The 22,443-nt window shown below is 33.9% G+C and overlaps 3 protein-coding genes across 7 annotated transcripts; 1 reads left to right on the top strand and 2 right to left on the bottom strand.

The window, feature by feature from the left end:
- Positions 1-4,138: 4,138 nt before the first annotated feature.
- LOC111286566 (pentatricopeptide repeat-containing protein At2g22070-like) lies at positions 4,139-6,579 on the bottom strand. Of its 2 annotated transcripts, XM_089763229.1 has the most exons (2): positions 5,977-6,578; positions 4,139-5,715 (listed from the first exon to the last, which is right to left on the bottom strand). In XM_089763229.1, exons 1-2 carry the CDS (start codon positions 6,448-6,450, stop codon positions 4,363-4,365), a joined length of 1,827 nt encoding a protein of 608 aa, XP_089619355.1. In that variant the 5' UTR covers positions 6,451-6,578; the 3' UTR covers positions 4,139-4,362. The 2 variants fall into 2 exon arrangements, with proteins under 2 accessions (XP_089619355.1, XP_022732334.1); XM_022876599.2 differs by having other exon boundaries at positions 4,139-6,579.
- Positions 6,580-8,244: 1,665 nt separating this feature from the next.
- Positions 8,245-12,919, top strand: LOC111285090 (protein unc-13 homolog). 2 transcript variants are annotated; one of them, XM_022874332.2, is made up of 6 exons: positions 8,377-8,397; positions 8,505-9,049; positions 9,163-10,029; positions 10,419-10,874; positions 11,136-11,325; positions 11,437-12,919. In XM_022874332.2, the coding sequence occupies exons 2-6, from the start codon at positions 8,516-8,518 to the stop codon at positions 12,369-12,371; spliced, it is 2,982 nt and encodes a 993-aa protein (XP_022730067.1). In that variant the 5' UTR covers positions 8,377-8,397; positions 8,505-8,515; the 3' UTR covers positions 12,372-12,919. The 2 variants fall into 2 exon arrangements, with proteins under 2 accessions (XP_089619352.1, XP_022730067.1); XM_089763226.1 differs by having other exon boundaries at positions 8,245-9,049.
- Positions 12,920-13,355: 436 nt separating this feature from the next.
- Positions 13,356-21,772, bottom strand: LOC111284755 (dolichyl-diphosphooligosaccharide--protein glycosyltransferase subunit STT3A-like). 3 transcript variants are annotated; one of them, XM_089763227.1, is made up of 23 exons: positions 21,494-21,772; positions 21,173-21,235; positions 20,978-21,033; positions 20,806-20,877; positions 20,579-20,684; positions 20,433-20,483; positions 20,070-20,165; positions 19,814-19,873; positions 19,617-19,730; positions 18,982-19,068; positions 18,357-18,460; positions 18,044-18,139; positions 17,571-17,691; positions 17,396-17,476; positions 17,172-17,303; positions 16,838-17,071; positions 15,747-15,890; positions 15,172-15,358; positions 14,993-15,094; positions 14,457-14,532; positions 14,281-14,368; positions 13,835-13,924; positions 13,356-13,672 (listed from the first exon to the last, which is right to left on the bottom strand). In XM_089763227.1, the coding sequence occupies exons 1-23, from the start codon at positions 21,632-21,634 to the stop codon at positions 13,610-13,612; spliced, it is 2,364 nt and encodes a 787-aa protein (XP_089619353.1). In that variant the 5' UTR covers positions 21,635-21,772; the 3' UTR covers positions 13,356-13,609. The 3 variants fall into 3 exon arrangements, with proteins under 3 accessions (XP_089619353.1, XP_022729400.2, XP_089619354.1); XM_022873665.2 differs by having other exon boundaries at positions 14,457-14,536; positions 14,997-15,094; XM_089763228.1 differs by lacking the exon at positions 14,281-14,368 and having other exon boundaries at positions 13,450-13,672.
- Positions 21,773-22,443: the final 671 nt, after the last annotated feature.

Genomic DNA, 22,443 nt, shown 5'->3' with positions numbered 1-22,443 from the left:
ATATATTTTTTAAATTTTATTTTTAAGAAAAATTGATACTTTCAACTTTTCTTTAAAAATATTTTTTAAATCTTTTTTTTCAAGAAAAATTGATATTTTCCACTTGCTCCCAAAAATATATTTTTTTATTTTGTGTTGAAAGGAAATTGATACATTCAACTTTCTTTCAAAAATATTTTATTTAAAAATTTTATTTTCAAGAAAAATTGATACTTTTAACTTTTTCTCAAATTTTTTTTTGAAATTTTATTTTAGGAAAATCATCGAAAAAAAGAACTAAAATAAAATAAAATAAAATAAATAAAAAAAATTAAGGAATACCAAATAATTCTAATAATAATAATAAATAAATAAATAAAATAAACAAATAAATTTTAAAAAAAACCTTGAAACGGTCGACGTGGATTCGGCTCGGCTTGAGGAAGAAAAACGACTCGAAAACGCGGCTCGAGAGTGCGCGGCTCAGCTTGGCTCACCTCCAGAGGTCGGTTGGCACTCAGGTCAGACGCGGGTTAAAAATGAGTTGACGCTTAGGTCGGGTCACCCGATGACAAAACACGCGGATCTTTTGGATTTAGTAAGGCCAAAACGACGTCATTTTCTGAATGTAGAAAAGACAAAAGCTTTCGATTTTCTTCAGACGCCTTCATTTCTTCTCTCTCTCTCTCTCTCTTCCCCTCTTTTCTCTCTTTTCTCTCTAGAAAAAGTCAAATTTCGGTTGAATGTTCTACCAAAATCTGAAAAAATCAACTGAAAACTGGAAAATTTGATCAAAAAATTCAAAATTGGTCGAAAAATTCATTGAAAAATTGATCGAATTCTGGATTTTTCAAAAAAAATTTAGAAAAAAAAATAACTCCAAAATTCAAAAAAATTCTTAAAAATTCTAAAACTATCTCTACCCTATAAAATTTTTTTTTAGCTTCTGTTTTCTTCTTTCTCATGTTCTTTTCTCTGTTTGATCAATGTGTATTTATAAGGAATCAACCTTAGAGTCATTGACTAATCTAGATTCCCTTTTTGATTGGGTTTTTGGGTTATCAGATACTAATTGAATCACCTATGACTCCATACTAGCCTTATTCACAACAGAATTCATTTCAATTTTTTTTTATCATAATCTCTTAATCCTAGCCGAGAATTGATCAAGAAAAGATAAAGTCAAAAAAAAAATATTAATAGATAAATAATAAAAAAATTAATTAATTAATTAATCAATCCTAACTTTGGGCTTCACTATTCCCATTGGACCAGGCCCAATTGATCCGAGCCTGGACCCAATTGGGTATCTACACTTGTTTAATAATAATAATAATAATAATAATAATAATAATAATAATAATATTGGTTTAATTAAAATTAAAAATTAATTATTTAAAAAAATTTTAAAAAAAAAGAGAAGAGAAGATACAAACAAAAAAATCCAAACAGAAGAAAAAACAAAGAGGTAAAGGTAGGTGCCAGTAGGTGACGTGCATGGCACCACTGGTTGCCCGCACCCCTTGTCTTAGCCATTATGCCACCCCTCTCCAGTCCCCTCACTAGAGCACTGTAGCTCCATCATCACTTTCTGTTTCTCAAACACTCAGTCCCTTTAAACGCTAGGCTCAGACACACCCAAGGGAGCTCTCAGATAGACACTGAAGCACCAAGCACCCACACCCAAAAACCACAGTTCTTTTCCACCTAGAAACCTACCTTACGCTCACAGTATACCCCAAAAACCCATTCCTAAAACACAAAAAAAACATAATCCCCACCGTATGGAGGAACCATCAGCGCCAAAGAAGCTACTTGAAAAAAAAAAAGAGTCATCAGTTTTAGTTTTACGAGTAAGAAAAAAGATAAAAACTTTAAGTCCCGATCTACACTGATCAGGACTGTTTTTGGCAAGACAAACATCGGATCTGGAAAGATCGTGTTGAAGAAAGCTTCTTGAAGTCTTTTTGTCATTTTTCGATTACCAGTGACCTCTAATGACGACCACAAAAGGCGTCGACATGGTGGCCAGAGGTTGGATGTCGATAGAACCTTGGAGCTCTCCCTGAAGCTCTAAAGTATCTTTTTTTTTCTTCTGGAGCATCAGAAGAAATAAGCCAAAAAAAATTTTGAGCTTCTATAGAGAAAGATAAAGCCCAAAACGACGTTGTTTTGGAATAAAGGGGATCCGCGGGTGAACTCGGATCCGACCCAAGATTCTAACAAATCGACCCGTTGACCTGCTCTTTCAACACCCTCTTATCGATTCAGTTGAATCGGATCAGATCGAATCGAACCTTCGAACTGGCCGAATCAACCTTGACTGAACCGTTGACCGGTCCGGTTCAAGTTTTTTTTTTAATTTTTTAATTTTTTATATATTATTATTTTTGTTATTTTGAGCTTTATTATTAATATTTATGCATGATAAAATTGTAAAATTTATTAGAATTAATATTTTATTATTTTTAATAATAATAAAATGAAAACAAAATAGGATAATAACTAAAAAATATATAGTAAAAATGCTTAAAAAATAATAATAATAATAATCTAAAATAATAATAATAATAATAAATTTTTTTTTTATGTTCTCTACCTAGATGTTGGAAGGAATACAATCGTGTTTTAAATAATGATAATTTCACTTAGATGTTGAAAAATTATTTTTTAAAAAAAATAAATAAATTAATAATAAATTTTCATAAAAAAATATATGAAAATTTTTAATTAATTTTCAAAAATCGTAAAAATTAAACTTGTTCAAAAAATCCGTCTATATGTTAGAGATTTTTAGAAATGTTCATGTTTTTTTAAAATTAAAAAATCTAAACCTTAAAACCCTAACCCTAAAATCCAAACCCTTAAACCCCGAAATTGAAACCTTAAACCCTCAAAACCCTAAAACTAAACTCTAAAACCTCTAAACCCCGAAATTGAAACCCCAAACCCTCAAAACCCTAAAACTAAAACCTCGAACCCTTAAATTTAAAATCCTAAACCGTAAAATCCAAAACTTTAAAATTCAAAATTCTGAGAACCCTAATTTGGTACGAAATTTCGAATCATTGCCCGAAAATCACCAAATCTTAAAATCTTGACCTAAACTTATACTCAAATAATTCCAAAACTCTAAAGATACATGCGAAAATCTCAAGTAGAGTAATTTGTTCTTGAATGCCGCCTAGAGGATAGGGCATTTAGGAAACTTTATTCCATTAATTTTTTTATATGAGTCTTTAATTCGCTTTAACAATAAAATGATATGCTTTAATAAAAAAAAATAATAGTAAATTGAGATCTTAAATATAAATAGTCACACCTAAGTTCTATCTAGTTGTTGGAGAGTCAATGTGGTCTCATTATATTTAAGAATTTATTTTTTCTAAATTAAATTTTATCATCTGACATAATATCCATGGGTATACAAGCATCGTTATATTATTGTTGACGTTCATTTCGTATTTCTTTATCTTTAATTTTTATTTGTTACCTAACAATACCATTATTTACTTTTTCTTATAAAATGTTTTACAAGACAAACATATATATAATATATTTTTAAAATTGTGATGTTATAAAATAAAACAAAAATAACATTTTAAAGGAAATAATTCTTAGTACTCTGTCTAAATGTTAAAGTCACCAACAATTATCTTTTATAAAGAATGTTATTTCATTTTAAAGATTGTTGTATTAAATCTTAAGTGAAAAATATTATTTTAAATTCTACCTAAATGTTAAAGAATTTTAAGATGTTCTTTAAATTAAAGATTTTTTCAATATTCTTAGATAAAAAGTTTTAGCAAAATTTTATTTTTTCAAACAAAAAAGATTATTATTAACCTTAAAATCAAAACCATTTCATTCAACATTGAAAATAGTGCATAATTAAATGATACCAATTTATGGGCACTGTAGAGATGTTAATCTTTTTCCACGCGTAATCGACTCTCGGACCTAATCTAATTTTCGTAGATCAAAATTATTTTTTTGATAAACTTAAACTCGTTTTTATAATTTTATTAAAAAAATAAACTTTTAAATGTCTAACCACACCCTAAAAAAAACTTATAACGACTTCTCTCATTTTTCTTAATTTTAAAATTCTTTTACGTTTCACGGTCCTAAAAACATCAGGACAATTGGTCATTAGAAATTCTGGCAAGTGTACTCCCGTTCCTCTAATTAAAATAGTCCTCGGAACTTATCACTCATTCTTCTCAAGAATCCCAAAAAAATTTAGTAGCCCTTACCACTATTTAAGTCTATTAGGAACAGAGCTCTTCCTTCCACGTACCGTTTGTCCTGGCTGCAGAAGGTTTACTTATGAGACTTTTCTTGCAAAGCTCAGCTGAATTTCTGATCTCCCTGGGCTGCTCATTACCAGTAATCCTTGCAGGAGCAACTTCCACCAACAAAATGATGGAATCTGTTTGAATCTCTCAAGATGATAGGCCTCCCAATAATTTTAGAAACCAACTTCATGAACATGTGGCAATCACCACAAACACGAATGTTCTTCATAATCCTAATGGGTGTTGTTGCATGGGGCTTTTTAATCAATCCAAATGCAAGAGCAAGTTTCTCACTATGGTAACAAATGGATGCAAACTTTTCCTCCTCCACCACATTATGAAGAACCAGCTTTGTATCAGGCATAAAGCCAGCTTCCTGCAATTTCTTGATCAGTCTGCTCAGTTCTTCATAAATTATTTCTGTTAGGGGATGAGTTCGATCTTCTGCTACAAACTTGTGAACTTCATTATCAATCTCAATCCAACTATAAGCAGCAAACTTCTTGACATTCTTACTTTTCATGAGAGATCTCACTGATGCCACATCTTCCCATCTTCCACAGGTGGCATACATGTTAGAAAGCATGATGTAAGGTCCTGCATTTAGGGGGTCCAGTTCAAATAGACACTTAGCAGCCATCTCCCCATGTTCAATGTCACCCTTCATTGCACAGACAGAAAGAAGGGTTGACCAGATTAAGGAATTTGGTTCATGGGGCATATTTTTAATTAGATCCACTGCTTCTCTCATGCAACCTGAACGGCCAAGGAGATTGATCATGCATGCATACTGATCCAAAGTGGGTACTAATGCATGCTGTTTACTGATAGAATCAAAATATCTACGTCCTTCTTTAATTAAACCAGCATGGTTACAAGCAGATAGAACAGCCACAAAGGTAATACTATCAGGTTTCAAGTTTTCTTGCAACATCTTTTCATAAAGGGCCAGGGCCTCTAAATCCTGTCCATTCTGTGCATAACCCCTAATCATAGCATTCCAAGAAACTATATTTCTGGATGGCATCGTATCAAAAACAACCCAGGCATCCTTAGTTATTCCACATTTGCAATACATATCAACAAGGGCACTAGACACAAGCAAATCATCATCAACTCCCGAAAGAATGGCTTTCCCATGAACAACCTGACCATGACACAAAGAGGCTAATTTTGCACAGGAACTAACCACACTAGAAATCGTAAAACTATCAGGGTTGACACCTTCTAATAACATCTTGCTAAACAAATTCAGAGCACCTTCTTCCCTTCCATTCTGTGCATAACCAACAATCATTGTCGTCCAAGCAACCTTATCCTTGTTTTTAATCATGCTAAAAACCTTACTTGCTTCATCTATCAATCCACTTTGAAAATAAGCGCCAAGAACATTCGAGACTGTGACCTCATCAGGTTTCAAACCACCTACCTGCATCTCCTGAAACAAATAAATACATTTCTCAGGTTGCCCGTTTTTCAAATAACCAGAAATCAATGAGTTCCATGAAACTACATTTTTATTACTCATTCTATAAAACAACCACCTTGCTCTATCAATCTCGCCACACTTCGCATACATGTCAGTCAAAGCATTCCAAACAAAAACATTCCTTCCCAAACTACCAACAAGAATTCTACCATGAATCTGTTTCCCTTTCCTCAAATCCAATAACCGTGAACACGCATTCAACACACTCACATGAGTATAGTCAGTTGACACAAACCCCTCTCTATTCATCCTCAAAAAAACCTCAAGCGCGTTGCTGGAAAACCCGCTCCCAGCCAAACCTGCAATCACAGTATTATAAGAAACAGAATCACGAAAAGGCATTTGATCAAACAGCGCTCTCAAATTCTCAATAGACCCCGATTTTGCATATGCAGAAAGCATGGCGTTCCAGGAGATAACATCTCTTCGAGGCATTTTATCGAACAGGACTCGAGCATCTGATACTTTCCCAAATTTGGCATACAAGTGAAGGATACGATTGTGTAAAAACGTGTCATTAGGTGTAAAATGGTGAAGATCCATGTGAGATTGCAATCTCTTGGCTTGATCAACATCGTTGGCTCGAACACATTCGAGCACAAGCAGTGTATACGCTGCAGCTGTTGCTTGGCAACTGGTGTACAGTGAATCAATTGCCTGGCACAACTTTTGCCTGGCTTTCATTTTTTCCTTTTTTTTTTTTTTTATGGCAGGGAATTTTTAATGGCGGGCAAATACAACGTTATGCGGTTAGATAGATCCAAGGAACAGTAAATGGGAATTCATGGAGTTCACGTGATATCCATTGGGATACCCAATGTTTACTGATGGACAATTAAATTTTGGGAACTGTAGTACATTAGTAAATTTCTTTTTTTATCTTTTGTCAACGGTAAAATATTAAAATTTTAATTTTAAATAATTTTAAATATGAAAATTTCTTTAATTATGATAATAAATAATTTTATATTTGAGTTTTATAAAAAATTATTAATCTCAAATATTTTATCTCATAAATTATGAGATATAATATATATTTTTAACTCGTAAAATTGAATATTTTGTATTTTTAAGACATAATTCTTTTTTTTTAAAATAAATTTGGGGGGAGGAGGTTCATGATGGAGACAGTTAGATATAATAAAATAACTTAAATCCCACTGCATATTTTTATTTGAATTTGTCTTTGAATTTACTTTGGACATTTTCCAAGTTCTAAATTAAATGTCATATTCATACATTTGGTGTTGCCTGCAGCTGGGATGTTTTGAAAAAAAATCAACTGATTGTATTAATTTAGTGCGTAATTAACGCTTAATTAACAACTTTTATTTGGAGCATAAAATTAATTCACACACACACCGAAGCACACTTCATATGAAACCTAAATGAATCAAAAAATATGAAAATCCCCACAAATAATATCATCCTCGTAACAAAATTTTCATATATAACTAAAGAAAAAAATTCTGAAAGAATAATATTTATATATTCAAAATTATAAAAAATTATATTATAATCATTAAAATTAAAATTTTAACATTCTGTTAACCTATCAACATGATTATTCACAGTTTGTGATGAATTTTAAGCCACACATGCACTTTATTACAAATTTACAACACCATTTATCAATGAATTTACAATAATAAAATAAAATAAAAACTTATCAAAGCATTAATTCATCAACTTCGTGTCTTCCATTTCACTTCTCAACTTAAAAAAAAAAAAAGACAAAGTAATAAGACTGTAAATGAATAGAATATAAATGAATAAACGAATATTTGTAATTTATTTATTTATTTTTAGAGATATTTAAATTCAGTTTATGTTTAATAAAAAATTATTTTATTTATTCAAATTTAATTTATTTAATTTAAATGATAAGATATTTACGTTTGATTATTATTCGATTCAATTAAATTAAATGATTTCGTTCGTAACTCTTAAATAAATGAATATGTTTATAGATAATAAATAAACCATAACCAACTTAATTTAAATAAATAAACTATAAATAAATATAAATAAACCTAAATGAATATAAATAAATCTTAAAATAAAAATAAAATAAAAAATAAAAATATAATTTTATTAATATTATTATAAACGAATAACAAATAAATGATAAACGAATAAATTTTAAACAAAATTTAAATAAATTTGTTTATAAAGATAAATAATTAAATAAATCTTTATTCATTTATTTAATAAATAAATATAAAAATATTATTTAAAATTATTTATTAAATTTAATAAATAAATATAAACAAATAAAAATTAAATATATTTACGAATAATTCTTTATTAAACTCTTTTCTATTACACCTCACAGACCATACGGATGCTTGGAAATTTAAAACTATAACCGTTCACCGCATGCGCTCCTGGCTCGGCTCGGCTGCCCCTGGAGAAACAGTTCCATCGTTTTCTTGCTTTTCTCACCAATTGGAACACTTTCTTTTTTTTTTCTTTTTCTTACAAAAGCAAACCAAAGCCTTTCACTGTCCAAAATTCTGTCTTTTTTTTAACTTTATTTTCTCTTTGACATTCCCGGAACTTCGATTTTGTGTCCTTTAATGTCAAGCAAGAATTTTCACTAATCCAAAAAAGCAAAAAAACCACAGTAAAGTAACCACCTCTCCCATAATCTTCATCTCTAAGCCCGTTTAATTATTGGCAAAAAAAAGCCCCTTTAATTTGTTCTTATTTTTTCTGTTTAATTATTTTATTGCTAGAAAATTTTAATATGACGAGTAGATTAAGGGAAAGAGACAGAACTTCTAGCCAAGCCAAACGATACAATCATCATCAAGAAGCTATAACGAAGACGGCCGTGGAAGCAGCGGCGGCGGCGGTGGCGATGCCTAATAATTTTACTGAAACGATACCGTGTCCATTCGGGGAGTTGGCGACGAATTTATCAGATGCGGAGCTCCGAGAGACAGCTTATGAGATTCTGGTCGGAGCTTGTCGGAGTTCTGGTGGGAAACCATTGACTTACATATCGCAGTCGGAGAGGAATTCGGAAAGGGCGGCGACGCCGACGTTGACGTCGACCGCGTCGTCGTTGCAGAAGTCGTTGACGTCGACGGCGGCGAGTAAGGTGAAGAAGGCTTTAGGATTGAAATCGTCTCGGAGGAGGAAAGTGAGTGGTGAGTCGGACTCGGAACGAGCAAAAAAGGCGGTTACAATTGGGGAGTTGTTGAGGGTTCAGATGGGAGTTTCAGAGCAAACAGATTCCAGGGTCAGGAGAGCTCTCTTGAGAGTTGCTGCCGCTCAGGTTTGTTAAAAAAAAATGCGAAGTAAATTTTCTTTTAAAAGTTTTACTAAGAAAAGCAACGGCCTTTTCTGGCGTAATTATAAGTTAGCTTTTGGTTTTTGTGTTTGTGTCAGCTTGGTAGACGGATAGAGTCAATGGTGTTGCCACTTGAGATGTTGCAGAAACTCAAGCCTTCGGATTTTCCGAATCAAGGAGAGTATGAAGCTTGGCAGAGGAGAAATCTGAAGCTTCTTGAAGCTGGACTCCTTTTGCATCCTCTCTTGCCCCTAGATAAGACCAATACTGCTCCACAGCGACTACGACAAATCATTCGTGGGGCATTGGAGAAGCCCTTGGAGACTGGAAAAAACAATGAATCGATGCAAGCCCTCCGGAGCATTGTTTTGTCTCTTGCTTGTAGAACCTTTGATGGGTCTGTTTCTGAGACCAGCCACTGGGCAGATGGATTCCCATTGAATCTCAGAATTTACCAAATGCTGTTAGAAGCTTGTTTTGATGTTGATGATGAAACATCTGTTATTGAAGAGGTCGATGAGGTTCTAGAACTCATAAAAAAGACATGGGTCGTCTTCGGAATGAACCAGATGCTGCATAATCTTTGTTTCTTGTGGATATTGTTTAACCGATATGTGGCAATTGGTCAAGTGGAAGGTGATCTGTTGTTTGCTGCCAATAATCTGTTGATGGAAGTTGAAAAGGATGCAAAGTCAATGAAAGATCCAGATTATTCAAAGATACTAAGTTCTACTTTGAGTGCAATTTTAGGTTGGTCTGAGAAAAGGCTTCTTGCCTACCACAATTATTTTCATAGTGACAACACTGAGTCAATGGAATATGTTATTTCTATGGGGGTTCTATCAGCAAAGATTATGGCAGAAGATATCTCACATGAGTATCATAGGACAAGAAAGGAAATTGATGTGGCTCATGAGAGAGTTGATACCTACATAAGATCATCACTGCGCACTGCTTTTGTTCAGGCAAGTTTCCAATGTGTCAGCATAATGTCCCTACTTATGAATGGGCAGTACAAGATATGAAGGCTCCTATAGTTTAATATCATGTCATTAATTCATCTTAACATTTTCTGCATGATAGATAGGTTTTTAGTATTTGCAACTTTTTGCTGGCATCTTAAATATGAAAATTTTCCTATTGTGTCGTCTTTTCTGAGCATCATCTTTTTTTTTTTTTATGAAAATAGCTTTTCTTCTTGCTAAACCATGATCTTTGTTGTTTTATTAGCTTTTAAATTATATATTTAGACCAAGCTCTTTTTCTCTTTCTGAAATATGTATTTGACCAAGTTTTCCTGTTAAATTTGTCTGAAAGATGTTCAAGGTTCTGTCTGTTGATTGCTTTTAGACAGATAAAGGAGAAAGTGAAGTCTAGCAAACGTTCAACTAAGAACCAACAAAATCAGCTTCCTTTCTTATCCATTCTTGCACTGGATGTCACTACAATGGCTTTTACTGAGAAGGCAATATTTAGTCCAATATTGAAGAGGTGGCATCCTCTTGCAGCCGGTGTAGCTGTAGCCACGCTTCATTCCTGCTATGGGAATGAGCTGAAGCAATTTGTTTCTGGCATTGGTGAATTGACACCAGATATATTACAAGTTCTGAGAGCTGCTGACAAATTGGAGAAAGATCTGGTGCAAATTGCAGTTGAAAATTCAGTGGACAGTGAGGATGGTGGAAAGTCAATCATAAGGGAGATGCCTCCTTATGAGGCTGAATCTGTAATTTCCAATCTGGTGAAATCATGGATAAAGACAAGATTAGACAGACTGAAGGAATGGGTTGACAGGAATCTGCAACAAGAGGTATATGGGTTTTGTTCCTTTTCTTTAATACATTGATGGTGGTTTGGATGAGATGAAATATTCGTGTGTTCTTTTTCAAGTCTAACAGGATATTGTTCCTCTTAACATAAGGGCTGAAGATGCAAGCTCTTTAGCAGGGAGATTCTGTTTATGTTTGTAGATTATTCTCAGGTTCAAGCTTCTGCCTTGGCTTGAATCTCATTTTAGTTGCTAATACAGACCCTTCACTGCTATGCTTGTCTATTTCTCTTCTCTTCGTAGGTATGGGACCCACGAGCGAATAAAGAGCACTTTGCTCCCTCTGCTGCTGAAGTTTTGCGAATTGTAGATGAAGCTTTAGAAGCATTCTTTTTGTTACCAATATCTATGCATGCTGCGTTGCTTCCTGAGTTAACCACCGGTATTGACAGATGTCTTCAACATTATATATCAAAGGCAAAGTCTGGCTGTGGTATGTATTATATAGCCTAGAGAAGACCAATGCATGGATATTTTTTCCATTTCTTCCGAAATCAATTTTGACTAAAACTGAAAGGAAAATACAATACCTTTTGATCTACAGGGACCCGAAGTACTTTTGTTCCCTCAATGCCTGCTTTGACTAGATGTTCAACACGCTCAAAATTTCCTGGTGTATTTAAGAAAAAAGAAAAGTTTCAAATAGCACAGAGTAGGAAATCTCAGGTTGGGACTACAAATGGAAATGGCTCCTTTGGAATACACCAGCTGTGTTGTCATATTAATACTCTGCAGCATATTCGAATGGAGTTGGATGCGTTGGGAAAAAGGACAATTGCCCATCTTAGAAATTCTGAATCCACTCATGTGGACAATATTGCCAGTGGGATGGGTAAAGCATTTCAACTTTCAGCTGCTGCTTGTGTGGAAGGGATCCAACAACTCAGTGAGGCAACTGCATATAAGGTCATCTTCCATGATCTAAGTCATGTCCTTTGGGATGGCTTATATATTGGGGAAGTTTCGTCCTCTAGGATTGAACCTTTTCTTCAGGAGCTTGAGCACTATTTGGAGGTTATTTCATTAACCGTGCATGACAGAGTCAGAACACGAGTTATTACTGAAGTAATGAAAGCTTCTTTTGATGGTCTTCTGCTGGTTTTACTTGCTGGAGGTCCTGCTCGTGCTTTTGGTCTGCAAGATTATGAAACAATAGCAGAGGATTTTAAGTTCTTGACTGATTTATTTTGGTCCAATGGTGATGGACTTCCTGCTGATTTAATAGAAAAGTTTTCAACCACGGCTAAAGCCATCCTCCCATTATTTCATACTGATACCGACAACCTGATTGAACAATTCAAATACATGACTCTAGAGAGTTATGGTTCTTCTGCTAAATCCAAGCTTTCATTGCCTCCAACTTCCTGTCAGTGGAGTCCAACTGAACCAAACACACTCTTGCGAGTTTTGTGTTATCGGAATGATGAGACGGCAGCTAAGTTCCTTAAGAAGACTTACAACTTGCCAAAGAAACTCTAACAAAATTTCTGGAGAAAGAACAGTCAAATGATGCAATTATTAGGTATAAACTACTTGAGGTGATTCATGTAGCTTTCCAAATTTGTCAAGTCATAGGTATTACAGCCTCGCTAAAATTCATATGGTGGAGACGTTTGCTAGAGAAATTATAGCTCCTAGGAAAATATGGCTCCTGTATAGTAATTTTCTTGACTGGATTCTATTTGTTTGAGACCTTAACCTGGTGCGGGGAACCTCATAAGAATAATGGCAACAGTTAAAGCACTTCCAAGAGATTATAATTCTGACTTGTGGGAAGGGTGAGGATGATGGGATTTTTAACATGATTACCATCTGCTGCACATGGAGTTGGAGATGAAACATTAGAAGGCATTTGATGAAAAAGCAGTGTGAGGTTCTTGGCCATTCTTTATATATATATATATATTCTTTTTCTGACCATTTGTAACATTATTCCTCGACAAGTGAAAACCAAAATTGCAAGATACAACTATAGAAAGGTCTGATATCTTATTGAGAAAATTTGAAAAGTTTTTGTTCTGCTTCAATGAATTGGCATTGTGTTTGTCTGTTGTTTAACAGCCTTTGTTTAGAAAATTGTGTTGCTTGTTAAATGAAATGAATTTTTGGCTATTGTGAACAGATCCTTCTTATTAACATCTTTCCAGGCTAATAAATGGATCACACGAATGTTAAGGAATTTTTTTTTCCTTTTTTTTTTGGCATAGACAAACGTCTGAATCACGAAGGTATATGTTGATGGAGATTTATGATCATTTTGAATAGACGTTGATATTGATTTTAATGAAAAATGATATTAATTTCGATGAAATTAAAAATAATAATACAAATAACTGTAATTGTAATTAAAAAAATTACTGTTATTGAAAAAAATTTTCATAAAAAAATTTATGTTGAATAAATTTTATTAAAATTGATATTTAAATTCAATTGATCCAAATCCTCATTTTAGAAGATGAAATATTATGAACAAATGCAAAAATTGATAGGTGCTTTCTTTCTCCGAAAACTGAGATGTTAAACATTATGATGATTTAGTACAGATTACAAAGATCAATTGAATACTGCAAAATCTTTTTTTACTTGGGATTTTTGTATTTCTCTAAGGAAAATCACCTACCATTGCCTGAATAACCAAATCCCCTCTCTAAAAGGCTTCCGAGTATAATTCTATAGAGTTACAGATGATTTCACCATTGCTACAAATATTGTGTTTCTTAGTGCCATGGATTCTTCTTTTTTCTTCCGTTTCTTTTTGGACTGCTTGTTGAGCTAGTTTTCTGCCAAAACAAAAAGTCGACAACGATGTATAGGTAAACATCTCAAACATCTATCGTCTGTGTTTCTTATATGTGGATCATTGACTAATAATACAAGGATTGAGCAACTTATTTATTCTAGATTTTTAGTTGAAAAAAATATAATGTAAGGATTATACATACCGATTTTGATTTCTTTGTCTTTCCTCGAATCCTGTTCTTTGAAGGCTTCAGTTTATATATCCGAACCATCCAATGATGAGTTGTGAATACCTAATTTGACCAAAAAAAAAAAAAAGACAGAAATCTGATTAGGAAAATTCGTGATAGAGAAAAATTAATCATTACTCATTCACCATGTCTACTGTAACATCCACATCCTGAGAATTCTAGTAGTCAAATATCGAACAATCTGAGTGGTGGGGCATATTTATAATTTGCAGGCGTCCGCATTTGAAGAGCAAAAGATGGAAATTTCTCGCATTCCAAAAGTATGTCAGAATTTTTGTCAATTTAGCAAAAAAATCACATGTACCGTGATGAATGAAATTATTTGAACAAATGTTATAGGCAAATTTTCATCACCCGAAGGTTCTACTTGAATAAAATGGAAATTGGGATCATCTAACCTCCTCGAAATGAGTGAGTTTAAAATATTTCTTTCCAATTTCTGTCTGCCTAACTCTATCGAAGCCTTTCCCATCAGTTTCCACAAATCTGTAGATATGTAATTAAGGGATAAAGTATTTGTGCTAAAAACAAAACTGACCAAAACCACAAACTTAAAAGTTAACAGAAAGCAGACCTGTAATACGAGAGCTTATACATTAGGCAATTTAGCATGGTTGGAGTGGCCTGGGAATCAATCCGATACTGACCATCTCTCTGTGGACAGAAGGCAAGTTACAGAACAGTAATAATTATAATTAGTGAAATTACCGAGTCAGGAGGGAAGCTTAAATAGAGTCTAATTTCTTAGCCCAAATAAAATATCCAGTCTAACTCAGTGCAGTAACATTCTATTACCGAGAAACCCAAAAAAATATTATTCACTAATTGTTCCTTAGTAGTTTGCTCTTTTGACATGCTCAAACTTCAAGATAATAATATCTAATATGTAATTCTCTTTCATTAACATTTTTAATTTTGTTCTACCTTTGTCCTTATTGTTTCAGCACAAACTTCATAATACTTAACAAGGGTATTTTTCTGGAAAAAAGTAGGATCTTTATTGTTTAACTTTCAAAAATAGACAAGTGTGATTGAGACTCCAAAACAGGAAAAGAAGACCAAAAAGATGGAACAAAGGTGTATTTTTTAAGCAGTGCCAGCACAGAGAACTTGCCAGGTAATCAGGTTCCTTGATATGAGGAAACACACCACCTCCTATTCGAACCATCCACAAGAACTTATTAATATCATCACTGGGGTAGCCAACAAGACCTAATGAGTGAAGTAAATAGTCAGAACAATAATGTATTAAGAAAGCATATTTCAAGTAAACAAAAAAGAAATCAAACCTCCAAAGACGACAAGAACATATTTTACATCCAAAGAGTGGAAAATTTCCCAAGCTGCCTTTTCAGGAGAAGACATCGCAGTACCAACAGTTGCAATATGAGTATTGTTCCAGGTATTATTGTCAACAATGACCGTGCGGTTAGCCATAGCAGTGGTTTGGTAACCATAGTCCCACCACGATGCAACCTGCCAGGAGTTTCATTTGACACTGTCAAACTGAACATTTTTTTTTTGCCAACTTATGAGGTTAGAATATGTTATATTTAACAAAACAGTAAGCTGCTAAATGCAAAACAAGTCCATTCTGAGGAACAATAAGACGAAAACACACAAATCAGCAAAAATATTACCAATAAGGAATCAGGGCCAACCCATTATATGCTCAACGTATCAATATTGACCACACACATTGAAAAAAAAAATTTTCCACTATTTATTCTACAAAAATACAGGTATCAAGAAAACTTCCTGCCCAACAGACAGATTGCCGAAATTAACATTCCAAAGCTGGAAAAAGATAAATCTTTGAAATCTAGAAAGCTAAGAGTGGAGAAATACCACATAGAGAACTTACTTTATCATCAACATCAGTATTATGGCGCAACCATGCATATGCCTCTCTAAAATCATCAAAAACATGTAGACCATCATGTGAATGAGATGTTAAAACTATTGAGGGGGCTGAATAAGCTTCTGCTGCAGCCCAAACACAATGAACCTGCAGAGAAAAGTGCAACAGTTTGACAGGCTTTTTACAATTAAATTAGGTATTCAAGGAAATTTCATTGAAAAAAAGATAAGAATAGAAAGAGTAACAAATTTTTAATTCCCATTGAGACATATTTCGAACAGTGCAACTTTTAATTTATGCATTCTAGTCAAGACATTCATGGTAAGACTACATTGAGGTAGCCAAATTCATTGTTGAAAAAAAAGAGAGACCACCAGCTTTTAAATGCCATAAGCATCACTACCTATCATTTAGGAACTTTTATATGACATGTCTGAAACAAGACTAAATATCAGAAGGGGGCAACAACTATTTCATATGAAAACAACATTGGGTAAACTGCATTGGGTAAATTACATGTTTAGTCAACATAAATTTACATTGGGTAAACTACATGTTTCAGAAGAAGGCAACAACTGTTCCATATGAAAACAGCATTGTAGCATATAAGAACAATTCAACATAAATTTACATTGGGTAAACCACATGGTTAGTCACTTCCAGGATTTTTTTTTTTTTTTTTTGGTCACCCAACTATGAAAATTACAATTTAATCATTCACATTAATAACATTTGGTTTTTTGGTCACCCAACCATATAGGGCCAGCTCACAATCCACATAGCGGTAGTGACAGCTCACAGTGTTATGGGGTTTTTGGGCATTCCAAACCCATAAGATGATGGAGAAGGGTAGAGGAAGAGAACGGAAGTGGTTTGGGGGCAAACAATAGGTGATTATAACATATATCCACCTAGAAGGTAAGAAAAAAGCTAACTAAACAAATCCTTCATTACAACCAGAACAACCTCTCAGAAGCTACAGGTCAACATCATATCATAACCATAACAGTCTACTAAGTGATATATTAACTTCTATAATGAAAACACAGGCAAAAACAAGCAATTAGAGGATATAAAATGGAAAATTAAAATACCACATAGAAGGCACCCAGCAAGACAAGTAGGAGAAGAGAAATCACAGATGCCTCCAAAGGTAAAGCAAGAAGCCTCTTCTTCTCAACTTTGGCTTTGGTGGAAGGTTTTTCCACATGCTCCCTTTCCTTCTTCTTGCTCTTCCTCGAGGATCGATCCTTTAATGTCTCCTCAGATTTTCCTGTATTAACTGCATCATTCTGTGCTTCAGCAGTAGCAGAACTAGTTTCCCCTGCCTTAATGATCAGAAGCAGCAGAGAGGAATTTCAGTTCTGTAGCTAAATGACTTTATCAAATGATTGGCAAAGTATAAACTTATAGTATGAGCCTGCTCACATGAACTTCAGCGTTGCTTGATAGTCCAGGTAGCTGAAACTTGATTGATCTGGTGAAAACATCAAAAGCTTGGGAGAGAGCAATTCCAGATGTGATGCATGCAGCTGGAGCAAGCACAAGCATTAAGCGTACCTGTAAAATTAGACCATAAGACGCTCCACATGATTAGCACAGAGGAATGGGAAGTAATGACTTGAAATTGACAGTGTCCATATTCCTCTTACCATCACTCCAGAGAAATATACGGATGTTGCAATATAGAGGACTACAAACGAGCTTGCATCTGATAAAGGCAAAAAGCATGCCTTCCAACGAGGGAAAGAAAAATTATCAATCACACAGCATAAACTCTTAAGTTACACGCAAAAGCCACAATCATTCCAAAAGCTTAAGACTTACAATGATACCAGCTGGAACCAAGAATGCCAAAACATTAATGTCCATGAAGTAAGATGGCCAAGTAGGTGGTTGATGTTCACTAACACTAGCAATGATTGGTATATATTTGCTTGCATATGTACTGTCAAAATGCAGTAAAAAATGGAAAAGAAGTTACATAGCTATTTTTGAACAACTGTGATTGAACAAATGGCACAAGGGATTAAAAAACTGTTTGCATGGGCAAACTAATTAGTGCAAACAGATCAGATATCTTTCTGGGATCTCATTTAGGTCTTAGGTTTTAAGAATCTGCATAGCACAGAACGCCCCTCAAAATTAGATCCATGCCAACCAAGATATTAAGACAATTTCAGTTTCAAGGTGCATCAGACTGCACTATCCTCTACTAAAATTCCAGCCACTGCTCTTCATTCACAGCTTCAAACAGAGAACATTAACATGTAAGATAACAAAATGAATTAGGTACTTACGGGTCAAGCAGACTTAAGCTTCGTCCACTCCATCCCTTTGTTGGACTGGAAGCTACTAATGCTATAAGAACAGCTATCACAGCACAACACACTGCCCTGAGAAAAGAAATGATACGAGTTCATTTCATCCTCCATCTTATCATATGCTTATCTGTAAATATACAGAGCAAGTCCACAAGGAATATAATTTATTGTCAAATGTATGCTGAATTGATTAATAAGAAAGTTTAAGTTTAAGTCACAGTTTATTCACTTTTTTTTTTCTTAGTTCCCATTAGTATATCAATTCATGTTTTTAGAGAAGAAAGCTTACAGGCCAACAGATACAACAAGTGTCACAGCAACTTTAAACATTTTTGGGGAAAGAATCCCCTTGATATAGTACACAAAAGCCACCACGTGGACAATAATGAAAACCTGGAGGGGGAAAACAGAATTTGATCAAAGAGCAAGGAGTAGCATCATATGAACCAAGAATTACATGAAACAGGAAGGAAGAAGAAACTGGGGGCAGTGACAACAAAAACCAAAAAAGAAAAAGATGTGCGCTATTTCGGCAATCTGAACAATACTGTGAGGAATTGGGGAAATTTTGATGTTATTAGCATATGCTAACAAGATTTCAAACACTTCCCTCTTTTATTTGTCCCTTGTTCTAGAGCCCACAACACATCCTTGAACCAGTGATGTCATTGGGCGTTTAAAATACAATAGTTGGTCGTACAGCCAGAACTCAAGTGAAACAGTTAATAACACGAAATGCTACCAAGAATAACTGACTAGGACACAGTTGATTAAGCTATTGACAGTTATCCATACCTAAAAAAGGCGGGCTATAACTACGCGAGATTGACAAGACAAATGAATTGCAACAAGAAAAACAAAGAGAATACAAAAGGCAGCCAACAATTCAGGGAAAAATAAAGGAAAAAGCTCACCAAAAATGATGCAAAATGTTCTGATGTCATGACAGCATTAAACCCAACTACTGGCACCAAAGCAGCTAGCAATGTTCCCAAAACAACCTGCAGCCAAACACTTACAATTTCAACTAAAATCAAGAAAGTCCAAGTAGAAATCTCCAATTCTCCAGAAAGATTTGTGTCCCCCATTCAAGAAAAAAAAAGGTACATGTAATACACAATTATGAGACCTTTATTAGTTGAACAGAGAAGGAAGACTAGAACAGACCTTTATTAGTAGAATGACCTTCTATCCACAAACACAAAGTAAAGGTCAAATTAAATGTAATACATAAATGCATGCCCAAACAAGTTTGAGCATGCATATGATAGATAAAAAAAGCTCAAGCATTTAGGAGTTCAATAAGATATTATAATTTTCCACACTGCCAATCAATCTAAAGCCTCTATAAAATGTTTTTAATTTTCCTAGGTCTGTTTAACCTCAGCAAAAGCCTGTCCCTTCCAGTTTTCCGCAAAACATCAGTTTCTGAAAAATGCTAATCATTGTTGACAACTGTTACCATCAGTTCTTCAATAGAATACTGAAACACATATTCCTATTGTTTATTGACTAGTATTGAAGCTTCCTGCGTGACGCAGATACTTACCAGAGGAGCATATACAATGTACAATCGAGAAGAATAGCGACCAGTTACAATGCATAGAAGCACATGCATTGGAATGAGGTTAATAATGAACGTGTATCCTCCCCAAGAGCAGACCTGGAAAACAAAAAAATTTACTGAGAAACATAAACAATGAGTCAAAATAAGGAAATGGATAAATATTAGCACAAGAAGCCTACCATATAAAAGTATGCAATTGAATTTAAGGTGGCATAAAACAGGGATCCAGTATTTAGTGTCTGCAAATAACCAATAATGAAGAGAATGGTCAGACCCGAAAATAATTAATGGAAGGAAACTCCAACCAAAATCAATAGCAGGATACCTATAAAAGGTGAGATACTATTCACCGGTAAATTAAATCTGGCAGTACCTCAAACATTATAACTCAAAATTATAGGAAATTAAATGAATTTACTTCAATCAAAGTCTAACCTTTATATAAAGATAAAAAGTGAAGATCAAAGCAAATATTGCTACAGCTTCATTGTCATAGCTACCAGCCACGGAACGTGAGATATATGATGGAACCTACAAAGAAGGACACAAATGAATTGAACAAAGATGTCAGTCATAAGACATGTTAACACCATAAGTTGATATAGGAAAAAGGCATTGCCATATATTGTCAACAAAGACACATATACAGGCAAGTAAAAACAATGGTAAGTTTTACGTATCAAAGCACAGTACAATATGATGTTCAACCACTAATGCTCAAACTTGAAGTTTAAAGTAACTATAATGAATAAATGAATGAACTCTGATAATGCTACAAATATCTCTTTCATGATTTACCATGGCCAAAAGAGCAGCAGCTGTTAGGCCAGCACCAGCACCCTTAACTTCCTATGAAAAAGGCAAAAGAATATCAACAATAAACTGAGGTCAACAATATAACAATTAACTAAACTAAACAAATAAATTTAGGGAAGAACAAAGACCTTAGTCAAAAGGTATGTTGCCCATGAAGCAAAAGCAGAGAATATAGGAGCAGTGAAAACACATACAGTCTCCACTGACAGTGGAATGTTTAAAGAATTTAACAACCTGATGCAACAGGGAAAGAGAAACAAATCAAATGCAAGTAATGGCAAATATATATGAAAAATAAATTAGCAAATTTTAACAGATACAGTTTTTTTCCCTATTAACTTTCAGGAAAACATACCACCATAAGGTGCCAGCTGTCAAAGTCAACCCAGGATAAACGGTTCCGCCTATCACACGCCCAAGAGGGTACCTTGATTATACCAAAAGCAAAAACATTCTACTCAGAAACCCCAAGTAACAACATAGCTTAAACCAAAAACATCATAAATTAACTACCAATTAGCGATTACCAGGTTCGATCATCAAACCAATTCCAAAATTCATATATTCCCTTCTTTGTAAGAAACTGAAACAAACAAAATAACCACATCATCTTGGTATGTAACTTAAGTTACCAAAAAAATTGACAAGAATAACCAAACGGATATAAAGGAACTAAAAATAGCAATAAATTGTAAATGAGAGGGGAGACTGAGTCAAGTAACCTGAGTGACTCTATAATTAAAGTAAGGATCGAATTCGTGAATAACACTCTCGTATTTGATAACCTGAAGAGATAAAAGTCCACAAGAATCTCAAATAGTTAACCAGTTCATTTGAAAAAATAGAAACAAAACATCATTTTTTTTCTTCACATTCCTCCAACTTTCTCATCATCCAAAAGAAAAAAGATTCAAATTGAGCAATCATTAAAAAGAAAAAGACAAAATTTCTTTAGCGGGAAAAGGGCAAAATTTTAATTTTTGAAAGAACATTACAGATCGGATCTAGAAGATTGTCGAAGCGAGAGAAATAAAAGATCTTACGGAGAATAGGCGGATCGAGAAAGCAAGAACTCCGATAAGAAGGAGGATGAAGAAAGAGAGAACGCCACCGAAAGCGTTTCGTAAGGTTTTGTTGGTGTATAGCCTTGGGACGGTGGTGGTTGAGGTCTCCGGGGCTGTCATTGACGGCCAATCAACGGTCCGATGCGAAGAAACAAAAAGAGAGAGGGTGGGTTGGTGGTTTTTGGCGTTGCCGCTGTAGGGGTGTGTGTTTTGAGTAGACTGAAGAAAGAGAAGACTCGGTCAAAAGAGAGAATGAACGAGGGAACTACGAAACTCTCCTTCCCTATGAAATGACGGTACTGGATATTTTGGTGGAACACAATGACTATTTTGACCTTGTAGTTGCACGTGGCAGGATATTATTGTCCTTTGAGACGGACATGCCATTGGTTCAGTGCTGGGAAGTTTGCCACGTGGCATAAATTATTTGACCTTCTGATGACAATTTTTTTGGTACATTTCTTTTTCAACCTTTTATTATTAACTAATTTCCTTTTATAAGAAACTTTGAAATTTAAAATTAAACGACATCATTGGTTAAAAATATAACTAATAAAAAAATTTAAATGACATTTTAAAGATGTAATAATCGAGACCTTTTTCGTTAAAAAAAAAAGCAAATTATGATATAAAAGAAAAAAACTTTAACTATTTGGCATTTATTTGTTTTGTCTTACTTAAATTTGTTGACAAAAAATTGCTTTCATTAAAGAGTAAAAATAATAGTTGTTACGAAAAGACTCAAAATCTTAAATCAATTTATAAATTTAATGTTAATAAAGAATTTTTTTTTTTTTTTTAAATATCAAGTCTAATTTCCCACTGCCAACGAATTTTTCATCTAATTTGATTCACTTTTCTAACATCGTGGCCTGCCGCAATACATAAACATGTGAAAAAAAAACAATATCATATAACACTGCTTCATT

Source organism: Durio zibethinus, chromosome 6 (genome assembly GCF_047325235.1).
Source record: "Durio zibethinus cultivar Kanyao isolate XHJ-2024 chromosome 6, ASM4732523v1, whole genome shotgun sequence".
NCBI classification, from domain to species: Eukaryota; Viridiplantae; Streptophyta; class Magnoliopsida; order Malvales; family Malvaceae; genus Durio; species Durio zibethinus.
The sequence above is the reverse complement of the archived record's forward strand: the minus strand, read 5'-3'. Positions and strand labels throughout refer to the sequence as shown.